The sequence below is a fragment of the Rhinoraja longicauda genome, chromosome 21 (assembly GCF_053455715.1).
Source record: "Rhinoraja longicauda isolate Sanriku21f chromosome 21, sRhiLon1.1, whole genome shotgun sequence".
NCBI classification, from domain to species: Eukaryota; Metazoa; Chordata; class Chondrichthyes; order Rajiformes; family Arhynchobatidae; genus Rhinoraja; species Rhinoraja longicauda.
In genome coordinates, this window is record NC_135973.1 from 12121404 (window position 1) to 12138214 (window position 16811).

A 16811-nucleotide genomic window follows, 5' to 3' on the forward strand; every position below is an offset into this window, starting at 1 on the left:
ATACAGAAACAAGAGGAAAAAGCAATGGTGGATTAAATAATCAACACTAAAATGGACGGTAAACTATTAAAATTAATTCACCACCATATTGGTGGTGTAATACGTTAATGTGTAATATGTAATCTGTTCCAACAACGTTAAAAGTTTCCACAAATGATCTTTTGCTTTAGAAAGTAAAGATTGTTTAAATAATTACTTGTGTCCAAAATAATTCTTGGATGCAACCTGCTGAGCTACTCCTACATTTTTTTTTGCAAACCAGTATCTGCATTTCCTCGTGTCTCTCACTTGAGAGCATTCCCACTCACTTCCACACAAGAAATAAGAATAGCCCATACAGCTGCACCATTCAATATATATGATCCTGACAATTCCACCCTCCCAACCTAGATCATTCCATTTTTCGTAATCCAAGAACAATGGATCTTACCCCTCAGATCCACTTTATGATTAAGCATTTGCAGATTCTCAGTAGAATATTCCAAAGAGCAACAAAGATTTATCCTTGTCAAAGGGAAAATAGACTATAACTCATTTTGAGAATGACGGTGCACCCGACCTTCAAGAGGGGAAATAAACTCTCTAGACCTACTCTGCCAATCCCTTTCAAAATCTTATATGTTTCAATGAGAATGCCTCAATTTCTGCTAAACTCCAGGGAGTAGAAGCTTCTTCTACTCATTTTCCTCTCATGGGAGCACTCTCATCCACGAATGCTTCTTGTGAATCTGCCTATAGTACATCCTTTGTATGCAGCACACCAGGTGTGACCGCACCCAAGTGAAATTACTGCAAGACTTCCTTTTAGTCATGTTCCCAAACCATTCTTCATACAATTTGATCCCTTAATTGCTTGCTTCATCTGCATGCTAACTCCCTAACCTTTGGCTACATAAAGAGACCAAAATGTCTGAAAACCAACATTGAAAAATTTGCTGATTGATGTAGCAATGCTTCACATGTTCTGCATATGCATTTTTGCAGCATTCACAAGAACGCTATATATTTTTAAACTGCTGAAGACGAGCGGTTACCATAGTGTTACCATTTCCACCACGAGTCAGCATACAATTTTACTGCTCAGCTAGGCAGGTTCTTTTCTTCATTTCTTGTTTTTCTGACAACGGTAACCATAAAGACCTGAGCAAAAGGCTGCTTTGCTACACAAACATGTCCACCTACCATTGGTACCAACTATTCCTGCCCTCATACTTTATTCACTCGTGAACATTGCAAATTGACAGCAGAAGCACACAATCTTGTGATCTTTATACGCACTCTGCTTCACTTGAAGGAGCAAGACTCAATCTATATGAATGGACTGAAGCCATGTTCAACAATAATTGACTCAATCTACAAAATGAAAATCTGCAGCTCTGCTACCCTGAAAAGGACTACTTTGTTGTTAATAATGAATTGGGATTAGTGTTAGTAAGTCATGCTATCACTGGCACCAGTGTTCCATCCCCCGTGCTCCATTGTTTACTCTTCACAGGATAACACACTTCAGCACACTCTCCAGTACACTGAATGAAAGGGAAAGATGAAAATTGAGAAATCCCTTCCCCAAACTGAAGCCTGTGTACAATCTCAACATATGAGAAAGTAGGAAACAACTGCAGATGCTGGTTTAAACCAAAGAAAAACACAAAATGCTGGAGTAACTCAGTGGGACAGGCAGCAACTCTGGAGAGAAGGAATGGGCGACGTTTCAGGTCGAGACCCTTCTTCAGTCTGAAGAAGGGTCTCGACCCGAAACGTCACCCATTCCTTCCCTCCAGAGATGTTGCCTGTCCCGCTGAGTTGTTCCAGCATTTTGTATCTATCTTATGAGAAAGTAAACTGGTTCAGATTATCTCAAGACTCAAATGCCAAAATCAGACAGTCTATATTCTGTTGGTTATGAAGCTCTCCGTCTGTCACAGTCCTTTCTATCTGCCATCTGTTTTTCTTGATTATTCAGATTTTGCAGTTATGTCGCTGGAACTAATGAAATTAAAGATTTTTTTCTTTGGAACGTTATCGTATTTAACAATATATGAATACACGGTCACATAAATAATAGTAATAATCGGAATCATAAACAGGTCTAATACCTGATCAGCACTATTGTTCCTCAAATGTACTGCCACAAACACCATGAGCATCGATTGCCCTCCTGTTTGGTTTCCCAAAATGCTGGCAGTAATTAATCTCCTCAACAGGCACCCTACTTGAGAGGCAGAGCAAGCACCCAGGAGAAGATACCTTTCACTAAGCAACAGCTGGGTGTAGCTCAAAACAAACTCTCCAGTGTGCTAAGCAGATCGTCCAATACCTGGAGGGCTGATTTAACCTTCGCATGAACAGATGGAGGTCTCATACGGGTCTCCTGATTATATCTAATCAAAATCAAAACGAGGTAATAGTTGAAAATTGTCTATAATTGCAGTTCTGTTCACATGGACATCCAATAGTGTTTCAGTGAGGTCTGATGAAGTAACAAACAGCTGAAGCTGTGCATTACCGAGATAATTTCAGATCAACATGACGCACATATGGTTTGCTTCCTGCACACGTAGGGGGCTCATAACTGGATAACTGAATTCACCTCAAATCTGAAACTCTACTGCCTTGGATAATTGCAGCAAGCCTATCTGCAAGCTTCCCTCCAAGGACATGTACATAGAACAAAACAGAGCAGAAATAGTCCCTGCAGCTCACAATGTCTGTGCCGACCACGATGCCTCCTTAATCTCCGCTGCCTCTACTACTTCCATACCCCTTCATTCTCTGCATATTTATATGCCTATGTAAAAGCCTCTTGAATGCCACTAACATACCTGCTTCCTCTACCACCCCAGGCAACATGTTCAAGGACTCATCATTCAGTGTAAAAATACTTGTCCTGCACATCTCCTTTAAACTCCTCCCTCCCTTACCCTAAAGCTATCCCTCCATCTTTGACATTTCCAACCTGGGAAAAAGGTTTGACTATCTACTTTATCTGTGCCTATCAATTGTACATAGCTTTACAAAGTCTCCCCTCAACTCCAATACTCCAGAGAAAACTATCCAAGTCTGTCCAGCCTCTCCTAGTAATACCCCCTAATGTAGTCAGGATTCTGGTAAACGTCTTCTGCATCATCTCCAAATCCTCCTTAGCCTGTCTATAATGGGGGTGCATGCAATACTTCAAATGCAGCCTAACCAAAGTCCTAACAAGTTACAACATGACTTCCTGACTCAATGCCCGAACAATGAAGGTAAACATACCATATGCCTACTAATGTGGCCACTTTTAGATAGCGAAGGACTTAGACCTTAAGAACCCTCTGTAAAACAAAGCTGTTAAGAGCCTTACCATTAACTCTATACTATTTCCTTACATTCAGCTGTTAAAGTCTTCACCCTTAGTCTGATTAAACTCCATCTGCTATTTCTCACTGAATGTGTTCCATCAATGTTGGTGTGATCTGCAAACTTACTTGACAACCCATCTACATTCAAGTCCAAGTCGTTTATATATATCACAAACAGAGGTCTCAGTTTACCTCATTGCAGAACACCATTGGTCACAAACTTCTAGCCAGAATAACACAATTCCAACTACTACCCTGTCCTTATGGATAAGCCAATTCTGAATCTGAATAACCGACCCATGATCTTAATCTTCTGGATCAGCCTACCATGAGTCAAGGTGAAACGAAACAATGAAATTCTTACTTGCAACAACATAACAGATCTGTAAACACAGTACAGTACTCAGTACTTGTTGCCTGACTCAAGTAAATTATGGAAACAAATGTTGATCAATCTGAAGAAGGGTCTTGACCCGAAACGTCACCCATTCCTTCTGTCCAGAGATGCTGCCTGTCCTGCTGAATTACTCCAGCATTTTGTGTCTACCTTCGATTTAAACCAATATCTGCAGTTCTTTCCTACACATGTTCTCCATATTATCTTGTTTTAGTTGACTTTGTTTAGTTCATTGCTACTAAATCAGGCAGGGTCACATTATCCAAGGAAGTTCTGGTGCTTCAACAATTGCCTGTAGCATAGAGGTATAAACCAACCAATTTTAAACCAGAGGAAAACAAGGGTTTGACTCACTATTGCTCACATAATGGGCTCAGCCCATTGCAGATATCAAAATAATTTGATACCCATTGATTGGGACAAATGACGATGGCTTTCCTGTGGACTTGCCTACCAACCATTTGGACTCAGAAGGCAAGTCAAAAAGATAAATAAAATCGCTATACTAACTAGCAATTCGATTAGCAACCAGATCATCTGCTTTATTAATCTTGGTCCCGGGATAAGTACTCATCAGGATATTGTGGAGAACCTCACTTCTTTTTAAATAATGATTATTGAACAGCCAACACTTCCAGAAACTAATAACCTGTAAGTTTTTACCACTACAAATCATTGCAGGAACCTACCCCATAACCATGCCACTCTATTGGGAATATGTTTTAGTTCAAAGTTTCCCTCTCGACACCAAGAAAGGTGTCATTAGAAACGACACACACAAATCGCTCCAGTTGAAGTACAAGAACATCAGTGCATGTGAAGTTCTTGGCCAGATTGTTCTTGGTACATTCTTGGCAAGATTTCTCTGAATTTATTTCAGGTTGTTGCTGAGGTGGGTGCCAGGGAAGAGTTTCCATGCCATGTAATGAGAGCAGAGAGAGCTCTCTGTTCAGAAAGTTAGAGTGGTGCACCAACATGTGCAGTGCATCACTGGTGCTGAAATACTTGGAAACAGCTAACCTTATGAGAGATAGCAAACAATAGCTCTTTACAAGTTGCTGTCTGCAATTGGTTAAATGAAAATAAAGATTCTGAGAAGGAAAATTAACTAAAAACCAGTTCACCCTGGTGGCTAAACTGCCACGTAGGCAGTTGAAGTTGAGATATGAATATTTTCCATCTCAAGACATTTTCCAAACCCATCAAACAGTATCAACAAGAACTGTAAATACAGTATAATCGTAATGATATGGTTACAGTACTGAGTTTGGGGTGTCCATACCACAAAAAAAGAATGGTTGCATTCATGGTGAGGGAGTCACACATGGCTACTAAACTTGGGGATGTTTCATCAATGCCCTACTGGAATCTGCTCCGCTCTTTGCCCGAGTGGATCAGAGAATTCTGATTCAGAAAGCTGAGATCTATTCCCCGGTTCCTGACAGCAGCAAATAACATTTGCATCTGTTCATAAGAAGCAAAGTAAAATCAACTACCTGAACTAGAATTATTCAGAAGATGCACCCGACATCAGATCAATCTTCACCGCTAAAAGACTAAGCAAATTATGCTCTTTCCCAGTTAAAAATATTCTCTTGCAAAATTATGCGACTCCATCTCTCACCAACCAGTTGCCGCTACAAAGGTTTTTTCACACGTTTGTCAGTACAGGGTAGTACTGCTAGAACATGTTTTTTCCATATGTCTAATTGAACATAACAGGATCGATGAATTGGGGAGCACCATTTGCACCACACAGGCTGAATTGGTTACAACACGCTTTCGATTAGGAACGAGAGAACCACTTTAAAGTTATTTTGGAAATCGACAAGCAGATAAAAACTGTCTTGGGAAAAAATAAACTTGTTTCCATGTAACCTCCCTGCAGTAATCAGACACCATTGTTTCCTGACATCAGAGTCACGCAGTTTCACCACAGCTCTTCTATTGACACTTGTGCAATAGTGCTCTATTAATACTAACATGCAGCATTTAGAATGCTTTAGCTTTCAGTAACAAAACTGAACTTGCAGCTATTAAAAAGACCATCATTTTTTAAATTCCGGTGGGAAAAGTAAGTTTGTTATTGTGAGTCTGGTAGATACAGTGGAATACTCTTGGCTGCGACGACGTTTAGGTTTATTATTGCCACTGTATTGAGGTACAGTGAAAGGCTCTTTTGCATACCATCCAATCAAATTAAATACTATATATATAAATGCAATTGAGCCCAACTCAAGAACAACAGGTATATTTACAGGTAGAAGAGAGATTTAAAAGGGTGGGTCATTTGTATCGGTCGATAGCAGTTTTCCCCCTGAAGGACAAGCATGCAAAGAGTCACCTCACTCCAGCAATATCTGCATCGCCGTATCCAAGTTCAGTTAATAAGCATGGCATAGGCCTAATCTCATGATCTTTTCATTTCTAACACCAATACCCCTTACCCCGCATGGAATTTAGCAGTTGGGAGGTCATGCTGCAGTTGTGTAAGACGTTAGTGAGGCCACATTTGGAATATTTTGTTCAGTTTTGGGAACCATGTTACATGAAAGATGTTGCCAAGCTTGAAAAGGTGCAGAGATTACTTTACGCAAATGTTACCAGGACTTGAGGGCCTGAGCTATCAGGAGAGGTTGAGCAGGCTAGGACTCAATGTATTGGAACGCAGGAGGATGAGGGGTGATCTTATAAAGGTGTAGGTCGGGTAAAAGAACAGAGTACGGGAATCAAGAACCAGAGGATATAGATTTAAGGTGAAGGGGGAAAGATGGGTATATGAAATGGCGGTGCTGGCTCGAAGGGCTGAATGGCCTACTCCTGCACCTATTGTCTATTGAAACGAGCTGCAGGTGGAGATAGTCAAGCCATGTATCATCCCAACATTTAAACGGATAGGGCAGGTTTAGAGGGATATGGGCCAAATGCAGGTGGGTGGGACTAGTTTAGATGGGACATGTTGGCCAGTGTGAGCAAGTTGGGCCGAAGGGCCTATTTCTATGCAATAGGATTCTACAACACAATCGTTTTTACGATACAATTTTTTATAACGCAAAGAATGCAATTACCCTGTTATAGCAGAACTAATTGTACCTAGTGTTACAGCATTTTTCAGAGCAACGAGACCAGATAAAACACTGTCTACCTAACATTCAGTGTTCACATCACCAAAAGGGGACTTTGCATCACCAGTCACTGTTGCTATTCTCAGCAGATATATCAACAATAAAAGAAGTGGTTAAGTTAGAGCTAAAACTTAAAAGCCACATTAAATTTGTGTCGTTAATATAATAAGATACCATGCTCCTATTGCAAAAGATCAAGTCTGCAACCGTTGAAAACTAGAGAATGGCTTACAATCAACCTAAATGGAAACTGAAAACTACTATCAAAGCAAGTGAGATACTGCCTGATAATGGGACCCTATTCTCATATTTTATTATTTCAAGGCCAGATTGTCATACAGACATCAGAACAAGTCTAATGCCCTTGCTCAGCCCACACCTTCTCTTGCTGACACATCTATAGATACAGTGGAATACTCCAGGCTGCAGCGACTCAGCAGCATCTTATCCAAGTTCAGTTACCAAGCAGGGCATAGGGGTGATCGCAGGATCTTTCCATCTGTATTACTTAATATATCCCAGGGCCAACAGCCTGAACTTGCTGATTCAAATATACATCCCCTTTATTAATATCAAAGTATGTCTTTCACCCCACTATACATAAAACAAAGCACTCAGCAATCTAAGCAGACCAGTTCCCTTTCTGCTCGTCTCAAAATAAATTTGCTTAAGCTGTACCATTTCCATCCTATAGAAGCATAAAATGTAATTTATGAAACAAATTTTAGTACTGGTAGTATCTATGCAGGCTTTATAAATACTAGGAAATACATGCCCTCTGTATCCAGTCAAAAAAATAAAAAATAATATTTGGTTAGAAACTTTGGGAATATTAGGGCTAGCTTCCATATCTTCTTACGACATCCGTGTCCATTTCAGCCCATCAATTCAATGGTTCCAAGGCAACTCACAAAATAATTCCTTACTCATTTGCCCTAAAAACCATTCTCCCCACTTTCCCCTCAGCTCCCACCATGTTCTAACATTCACCAACAGAAATTGGGAAGGTGCCACTGAGCATTATGTTCGCCAATACAGCTGGGTATCTCAGCTGTAAAAGTAGTAATCCTCGGGTTCACAGCTCTCCCCTCCTTCATATTTTAATACTTACTGCCAAAATGCCAATATTTATTATAATTTAAGTAAAGCCAATAAGACAGGTTACAGGGGCACTTTAAATTATCCAGTGCACGCTAAATTAGTACATCACAAGTGCAAAGATAAAAAGTGCTTCAATAAACACTTCAGATTTTGCTCTGTGATTGCTCAAAATCTTCCCTTTTGATCAGAAACCCTCAACAGAACCATTCCCTCACCACTGTTGTCTGAAAACATTATACCCCTTTGTACCCCAATGCTCACGACCTCCATCACCACCTGCCCGTTGTGGTTTAGTTTGTTATTGTCACATGTACCGAGGTAGTGAAAAGCTTTTGTTTGCATACTATCCAGTCAAAGACTATACGTGAACAAAAAGATTATGCGACTGTACATGATTATACTTCATATCAACGCTGAAAAATAAATAGGCGAATACATCTCCTCACTGCAGCAGCCGACAACCTCCTTCACTCTTCTGCCCAGACTCTATTCCTCACCTATTCCTGTCGCCTCCTCTCTCCAACACACCTCGCACACACAATGTCCCAATTACTCCCACAGCCTCCCACCCAAACCCCTTCAGCCTTTCTACTTTCCCCACTAGATTTTTATGCCGCTCTCCCCGCGTCCCCACACCCTACTGCGGTTCCTCCCTTCCCTTCCCCGGCACCTTGTCTGAGTCCAGGTCCGGGTCGGCTTGGCACAGTCGGTACAGGAATGACTTGGGATCACGGCACAGGGTCTGCCGAGTGCTCAGGAACCGAGTGCCGCCGACGTTCAGTCGAACCCACTTGGCAGCGGCCGCCAACTCCATGCCGGAGCATTTCGGACAAAACGAATCACTGAAACTCTCGGCGAAATCCGAGAGCGACCCATTCCCCGCCGCCATACTGGCGAACGTTCACCAACCGCCAACCGCCCGCCTGCCAGCCAGCCACCACAGCCACACCTCCCGGCACGCAGCACGCCACACCTCCCCGCACGCAGCACGCCCACTCCCCAACACGCTGCACGCCCGGCACGCACTACGTCACACCCCCGGCACGCAGCGCGCACTCCCCAACGGGCCGCCGCGCCGCACGGCACGGCACGCAGCGCGCCACTCCACCAACACGCTGCCTTGTCACTAAAGATACTAGAGGACCAAGGTAGGCCACTCGACCCGAAAAAAACGTAGTATGTCATGGCGCCATTTTAGTAGGCAGAAACCCGCAGAAACATTTTAAAAGAAAAAACCCCCAAAAATCTGTGAATTGATAGATGAGATATATTCTGCATTTTAATGGTATCATCACACATACTGTTCCTCCAAAACACTGATTGCACTGCGAGAGGCATAACCTGCGAGAGGCATAGCATTTTGCCTGCTAAAATGGCGGACGTTGCGCTCCTTTGCGCACTCCACCAGTATAGGCATTTTCAACGGAGTGGTCCATCTTGTTCCTCTAGTATCTTTGGTTGCCACACGCCACAGCTCCCATCACGCAGTGCGCCGCATGCCACACCTCCCGGCATACTCCGCGCTGCTGCCCCATTCATCCACATCTGAGATGTTTGGAGTTGGAGTTTGGCACCTCAGGCTCCGGGCACAAAACCAGGTAGTACATGAAAATCGTAAAAACCACAGATGCTGGAAATCTGAAATAAAAAGAGAAAATTCTGCAATCAGTCAACCCAAATAGTTAACCCTGTTTCTCACCCCACAGATGCTGCCTGAGTGTTTCCATCTTTTGCCTATTTTACAACAGTTTACATTTATATTGCGCATTTATCCAGTAATCTCGACATTTTCAAAGTGTGTAAACTGAACACCCATTGCCGGAGTAACTCAATGGTCAGGCAGCATCTCTTGTGGACATGGATAGGTGCTGTTTTACATTGGGACCCTTATTCAGACTGCTTGTTTCTATCTCCTTCCCAAAATCCACAAGCAGAACTCTGACAGATCTATTGTTTCTGCCTGCACCTGCCCCACTGAACTCATCTCCAAATACCTCAATTCTATTTCTCAGCCCCTTCTGATTAGGAGCATATTATTCAATATCCCTTATGCTTCCCGTGTTTTCAAGAGAGATTTACATTTAGCTCTTCGGACTAACGCAATCAAGGGATATGGGGAAAAAGCAGGAACGGGGTACTGATTTTGGATGATCAGTCATGATCACATTGAATGGCGGTGCTGGCTTGAATGGCCTATTCCTGCACCACCCCCTTTTTTTGCCTTTGACACATTTCCCTGCTATTGTCAAAACAATAGGTTCAGAGGACAGCAGAGATTGAAATATCACTGACCTGTCCCAAGTACTGTTTCCATGCTTTTTTAACAGTCTGGGATATATTTCATCTGAGCCTGATTGGTAACCAATTTCAAAGATGCGAAACCCCCTAATACTGGTTTTATTGCCTTTATTTATATTTATTCCTCCAAAATTTCATATTAACTTCAACATCGGCCCATTGACCTCCACATTTCTTGCAGAATTTTTCTCCATGCAGAGTATAAAATTCTTCTGAATGTAGTTTAGAAATTCTGTGCTCATTTGCACCCACTGTTTTCCAGTTAATATTCTGTGAATTGAAATCCCCCATTATTTCTGCTCTGCTGCTTTTTGCATTTGGCAGAAATCCATTGACACATTTTCACCAATGTTTTGACAGATTTTAAGGGATCCTTAGTTTACCCCCAGCAGTGCAAATACTGCTTTTTTGTTATTTTGTTCAATACATATGACCTCCTGTGATGATTCTTCTAACATATCATCACTTCTCACAGCTCTGATTGTTTCATTTTTAATCAATGTTTCCACCTCCCTCCTTTTTTTATCTCCTTCGAACTTAGCTGAAAATTCTGTAACCAGGAATGTTAAGCGCCAATGTAGCCCCGCTTTATGTCATGTCTCCATAATAGCTTGAATGTTGCATTTGCATTTGCATTTGCATGTTTGCATTTGCAAATTTGCATTTGCATTTGCATGTGGGTGACCGAATTTCGTCCAATATTGGATGACAAATAAAGCTATCTATCTATCTATCTATCTATCTATCTACCAGTGCCCTCAACTCATCAACACACACACAGAGGAAAGGCAACAACTGTGGAAAGAAAAACAGTTAATGTTTCATGTCTGAGACCCTTCATCTGAACTGGGACAAGTTTGAGGCAGCACAGATTCTGGGGAAGGGGTTGGGTAAAACAAAGGTAACATATCTGAAAAGGTGAGACCAGATGACTAAACGTAGCAGTTCGATAGCAGGGAAAAGCTGATTAAATTCTTTGTGTAGCATATTGCTAATGGCAAGAGGCATAATGAGGATACAGAAATGGCCGTTTCCGTCAGAGATGGAAATGAAGAATCAATTCATCTGCCTCATTTTCTATATTCCTTGCATTTATATGCTATTGAATACTGAAAGATTGACTTGTTCGTTTTGTAACAATTGTTTTTCCTATTTTTCAACTCATTATTTTTTGTTGCTTGCAAGGCTCAGACCTTGAAACAATGGTGAGTTTACATGAAAGCTAGCCTTTACCCATGGTTTAGCTGGGGAGTGTTCTTCAGGTGTCATAACTGAAAAATCACTCCCCAACTAAACCAAACATGAAACAACAAATAAAAAGTTTACGTGCCCCATTTTGGCTTGCCACTTTCTTCAAACCCTCACATTTGTTGAAGAGTTGAATTATAAATCACACTGTACAAAAATGGGCCATTTTGAACCACCTCACCCAGGCCAACCAAGGTCTTGACGAGAAACGTCACCTATTCCTTCTCTCCAGAGATGCTGCCTGTCCGGCTGAGTTACTCCACCATTTTGTGTCTATCTTCATAATACCTAACTATTCCCATTTGCCTGCATTAGGCCATCCCTATCTGTCTAAATGCTTTTAGACAATAGACAATAGGTGCAGGAGGAGGCCATTCGGCCCTTCGAGCCAGCACCGCCATTCAATGTGATCATGGCTGATCATTCTCAATCAGTACCCCGTTCCTGCCTTCTCCCCATACCCCCTGACTCAGCTATCCTTAAGAGCTCTATCTAGCTCTCGCTTGAATTCATTCAGAGAATTGGCCTCCACTGCCTTCTGAGGCAGAGAATTCCACAGATTCACAACTCTCTGACTGAAAAAGTTTTTCCTCATCTCAGTTCTAAATGGCCTACCCCTTATTCTTAAACTGTGGCCCCTTGTTCTGGACTCCTCCAACATTGGGAACATGTTTCCTGCCTCTAACCAGTCCAACCCCTTAATAATCTTATATGTTTCGATAAGATCTCCTCTCATCCTTCGTAATTTCAGTGTATACAAACCTAGTCGTTCCAGTCTTTCAACATATGACAGTCCCGCCATTCCAGCATTGTAATATGTAACTGTCTCCACCACCCCCTCTGGCAGCTTGTTTCCGTTCTTCAGCACTCTATATGAAAAACGTACCTATTAGATCTCCTTTAAATTTATTCCCTTTCACAAACATGCCCTCAAATTCTAGGCTCCCTTCCCTGGGTGCAAGATTCCGACTCCATAAATTTGCATAGATTTCGGATCCACCGTCATTAAATCTTTCTTTATGTTTTTTGTCAGAGCTGCAGAACGGCGTAAACATATTGAACATAGGCTACTTCTTGATCACTTTGATCTAATCGGTAAGATAGATGATGATTTCTGCTGTAAACTTAGATGACCCAGATCAGAACTGGTCAGTTTGTAGTATCTGAGGCTTCCCACTTCAGAGGATGCATTGCCTTTCAGAAATTCTGTAAACTCTTTCCAATTTTGGGAAAAGAAAAAACAACAAATCATTTGACAGATGGCATAATTTTCTTTCTAATATCCATTTTCTGACAGATTGCAAAGAGGACTCACTTCAATCCCCATGCATTTTCCAGAAGAAACCAGCAATATGAATGAGAAAATCCACTATATTTTTAAAGGAAACAGAATCAAAGCCAGGTTTTATCACAGTACATAAGTGACAGTGAGCAAGTACATATGTCCTCTCTGATCAGGGTAAGTAGACTTCAGGTCCTGGAACAGCTAGCTTTATCATGTACTTTGTAGATTCCACACATAACTATATAATTTATTGACTGTTACTTCACTTCGTCCACTCTTGTTCTCACTATCTTAGAATGAGAATAGACCAGACAATCAGATTGTCAGATATTCCGGGGTTTTTGTCTATTGTAATGACTGACTTTTTTTTATCACACTATTGAATTTTTTGTTTATTCTATGTCACCTATGAGTATTATGTTTATATGCCTGTTATTCTGCTGCAAGTAAGAATTTCATTTTTCCATTGTCAGTACATATGATGATTAAACAGTCTTGACTCTTGACGTTGAGTAACTCTCAGATTAGTTTTAAAAAATCTCCATGTATGAGAGTTTTTTTTGCTGCAGTGTCTCTTTTCTAAATGACCCATTGTTTTATTTAAAACGCTCACCAATTGTACCATTGCCCACACAATCTTGTAAATAATGGCCTCCTGTTCTTTATATTTTAGTTATTAATTCTGTTTGTTCCAAAAGCTGAGGTGGAGTTTTTAAAACAATGCTTGCAAACCACTGCGTAGGTGGCCAAAGCCCAATTGTCGATTTTTCTAAAAGCCGCTGAGCTCGTTTATTTTGATATAACAATTCAGAGGCGCTCACACTGCAGTTAACCCTTGTTTTACCTTAACTAATTGTCTGTGAAATGAGTACAGAGATACTTACATTGTATCTAACAATATGGTTCTTGTCAGAGGAGTGCAAAGGCAGCATATCTCTTCATCTTAACCATGCTGCACCTGCCTTGGGACTAGTTAACTTAATAAATATGTGTGTGTGTACCGGAGTATATGTGTTTGTTGTGTGTGTGATTTGTGCATATGTACAGTGTGTGTCTCTGGTTTTTGTTTGTGTCCATGTATGTGCATTTTGTGTGTCTATGTATATTGTTTGTATTTATGTCTGTGTGTTGTGTTTCTGAGTATCTGTTTGTGTGGTGTGCATGCATTTGTGTGCATGTGTACATTGTGTATCTGTGATTTTGGGGTGTTTTGTGTACATGCATGACTCCGGTTTATTTTCTCTCAACGTACCTTTGATGATTAGGATTGCCCTCGAATGTCACCTATTCTTGACATCATAATTCCAACACTGTACAAAAGACAGGAGAGTGTGGAACCTGTGGTGGGCGGCACTGGTCCTGATATAATCTCCCACTGGATGAACTAAAAAATATCCATCATGCCCATTGCCATTGCTATGCAGTGGTGGAGCAATACAGGTGTTTCCCTGCAGATGGCAATAATGAGACATTTGCTGCGAACTCCAGATAAATATAAAGTTATCATAAAATGAGATCCTGAATTTCTCAGATCTAATCTGGAACATTTATAGTAATTTTCCTCCACACTGTTTCTGAAACTGTCACTTCATTGCTCATGTAATGATCAAATTGGTCCCAGTACTCCAATTGTGGTCTATCCTAGTCAGATGTGCAGCACTTTGGTCAACGTGGGTTGTTTTTAAATGTGCTATACAAATAAATTGACTTGACTTGACTTGACTATCCAGTGACTTATACTGTCAAACACCCTTGACCACGGCTACACAATCATCATAAACCATTTCCCGCACGCATTTTGGAAAATCTGATCAGCAGGCTGTACTCCTACTTCCTGCTTACAAGCAGAAACCAAAGTGTGAGAATCCGGTACAGAAAGTTGTACAGTGATGGCCTGAGGAAACTGATTAGTTCCCACATGACTGTTTTGAGATGGTGAAATGACCCATATTCAACAACACACGGACCAAGCCAAATGAGTATGCCACTGCCATCAGAGATTTCATCAGCAAGTGTGTTGAAGACTGCGTGCCAAAGAAATCAATCCGAGTAATCCAGACGGGAAATCATGGATGAAGCATGAAATTCACTCCAGAGTGGTCCATGTCTGAGACGGTCATCGGGTGTTCCCAACCTGTACAAGAAATCTAGATACGACCTTCGCTAAGCCGTCAGGGGTGCCAGGAGACAATTCCAGACTAGGCCAAAGACTAACCACACCAATGCTTGTTAATTGTAGCAAGGCTTGCACGCTATAATGAGCTACAAATCAAGCTTGGCCAGAATCAGTGGCAACAATGCATCTTTCCTCAACAAGCTCAATGCATTCTATGCTCATTTGGTACAGATGGTCAGTGGAATGACGTTCAATGCCCCACCAGACAGGTGCACCTGAATGCACGGCCAGCATTGCAGAAATCAGATCGGCCTTTCTGAGATTGAACCCACAGAAAACGACTGGCCCAGATGCAATCCCTTGTCATGTCCTCGGAACATGCTCAGATCGGCTGGCAGGAATATTTGCAGACATCTTTAACCTCTCCCTTCTCCAGTTTGAGGTTGCCACCTGCTTTAAGAAGACCACTATCATTGTGCGCCAAAGGAAAGCAAAGTAGCCATCACTATTGTTCGGTGGCTTTGGCATCCACTATCATGAAGGGCTTTGAGAGGCTGGTCATGGTGCACATCATCTCTATCATGATCCACTGCAGTTTTCCCACCACTGCAACAGGTCCACGGCAGATACCATTTCCCTGGCCCCACACTCTTCTCTGGAACATTTGGATAACCAGGACATCTACATCAGACTCCTATTTATTGACTATAGAAACAGCTTCAACGCCATAACTTCAACCAAACATCTCCAAACTCCTGGACCGAGGTCTCAGTAATCCCTCTGCAACTGGATTCCTAACTTCCTGACCCATAGATTGAAATCAGTAAGGTTAGGCAACAAAACATCTTCCACAATAATTCTCAACACCAGTGCTCTGCAAGGCTGCACCCTCAGCCTCTTACTCTACTCCCTATATGCTCATGCCTGTGCCGCCAAATTCTGCTCCAGCTCCAGCTCCGTTTACAAGTTTGCAGATGACACCACCATTGTGAGCTGAATCTCAAACAATGATGAGACAGAGTACAGGAAGGACATGGGGAGCTTAGTTACATGGTGTAAGGACAACAATCTTTCCCTCAAGTCAGCAAAACAAAAGAGTTGGTCATTGACTTCACGAAGCAGGCCCCACTCTGTGTCAATAGTACTGAAATGGAGATGATAAAAAGCTTCAGGTTCCTAGGCATAAATGTCACCAAAATATTCTCCTGGTCCAGCCACATTGATACTATGGCCAAAAGAGCACACTAACGCTGCTACATCCTCATAAAACAAAGGGAAAAAAAAACACTCATCAATTTCTCCGGCTGCACCATAGAAAGCATTCAATCTGGATGTGAAGCCAACTGTTCTGCCCAAGGTCACATGAAATTGCAGGAGATGTGAACGTAGCCCAGTCCACCAAATAAACCATCCTTCCACCCCCCCCCCCTCCCTCCCATCAACTCCATCCACAGTTCATGCTGCCTTGGGAAAGTAGCCAACATAATAAAGAACAGTTCATATCCCGAGCATTCTCTCTTCTCCCTTCTCCCATTAGGCAGTATATACATCAGCTTAAAAACGCATACTTCCAGATTCAACAGCTTCTTCCCTGCTATTATCATACTCTTTGTAGATTAGTGTAATTGTGTCACTCATGTTACGCGTCATGTTTTTGTAGTTACGCCCCTTTAGCTTTTGAGTGACCACTGCTTGCGAGATTCGGGTTAGTGTAAGTGGAACGTGCAGGCGTGAGGTCGTGCTTGGTATGTAGTTAATAAAGTCTTTGGATCGTTATCCAGGTGTAAGGCTTCTGTTATTATACGGTCACCACAACATGGTGTCAGAAGAGGGATACGAACCCACGCCTCCAGTCGGAGACCAGAAACACTCTTGAATGAATCTTTTATAGGCTAAAGAC

The 16811-nt window shown here is 41.8% G+C and overlaps 1 protein-coding gene across 2 annotated transcripts in view; it reads right to left on the bottom strand.

The window, feature by feature from the left end:
- The window catches only part of LOC144603939 (BTB/POZ domain-containing protein KCTD5-like), a 48437-nt gene extending 39545 nt beyond the window's left edge, over positions 1-8892 (bottom strand). For both annotated transcript variants that reach the window (XM_078417782.1, XM_078417781.1), the window contains exon 1: positions 8635-8892. In XM_078417782.1, coding sequence (XP_078273908.1) covers positions 8635-8853 — 219 coding nt within the window. In that variant the 5' untranslated portion in view covers positions 8854-8892. The remainder of the gene's footprint in view (positions 1-8634) is intronic.
- Between the last annotated feature and the right edge of the window lie 7919 nt (positions 8893-16811).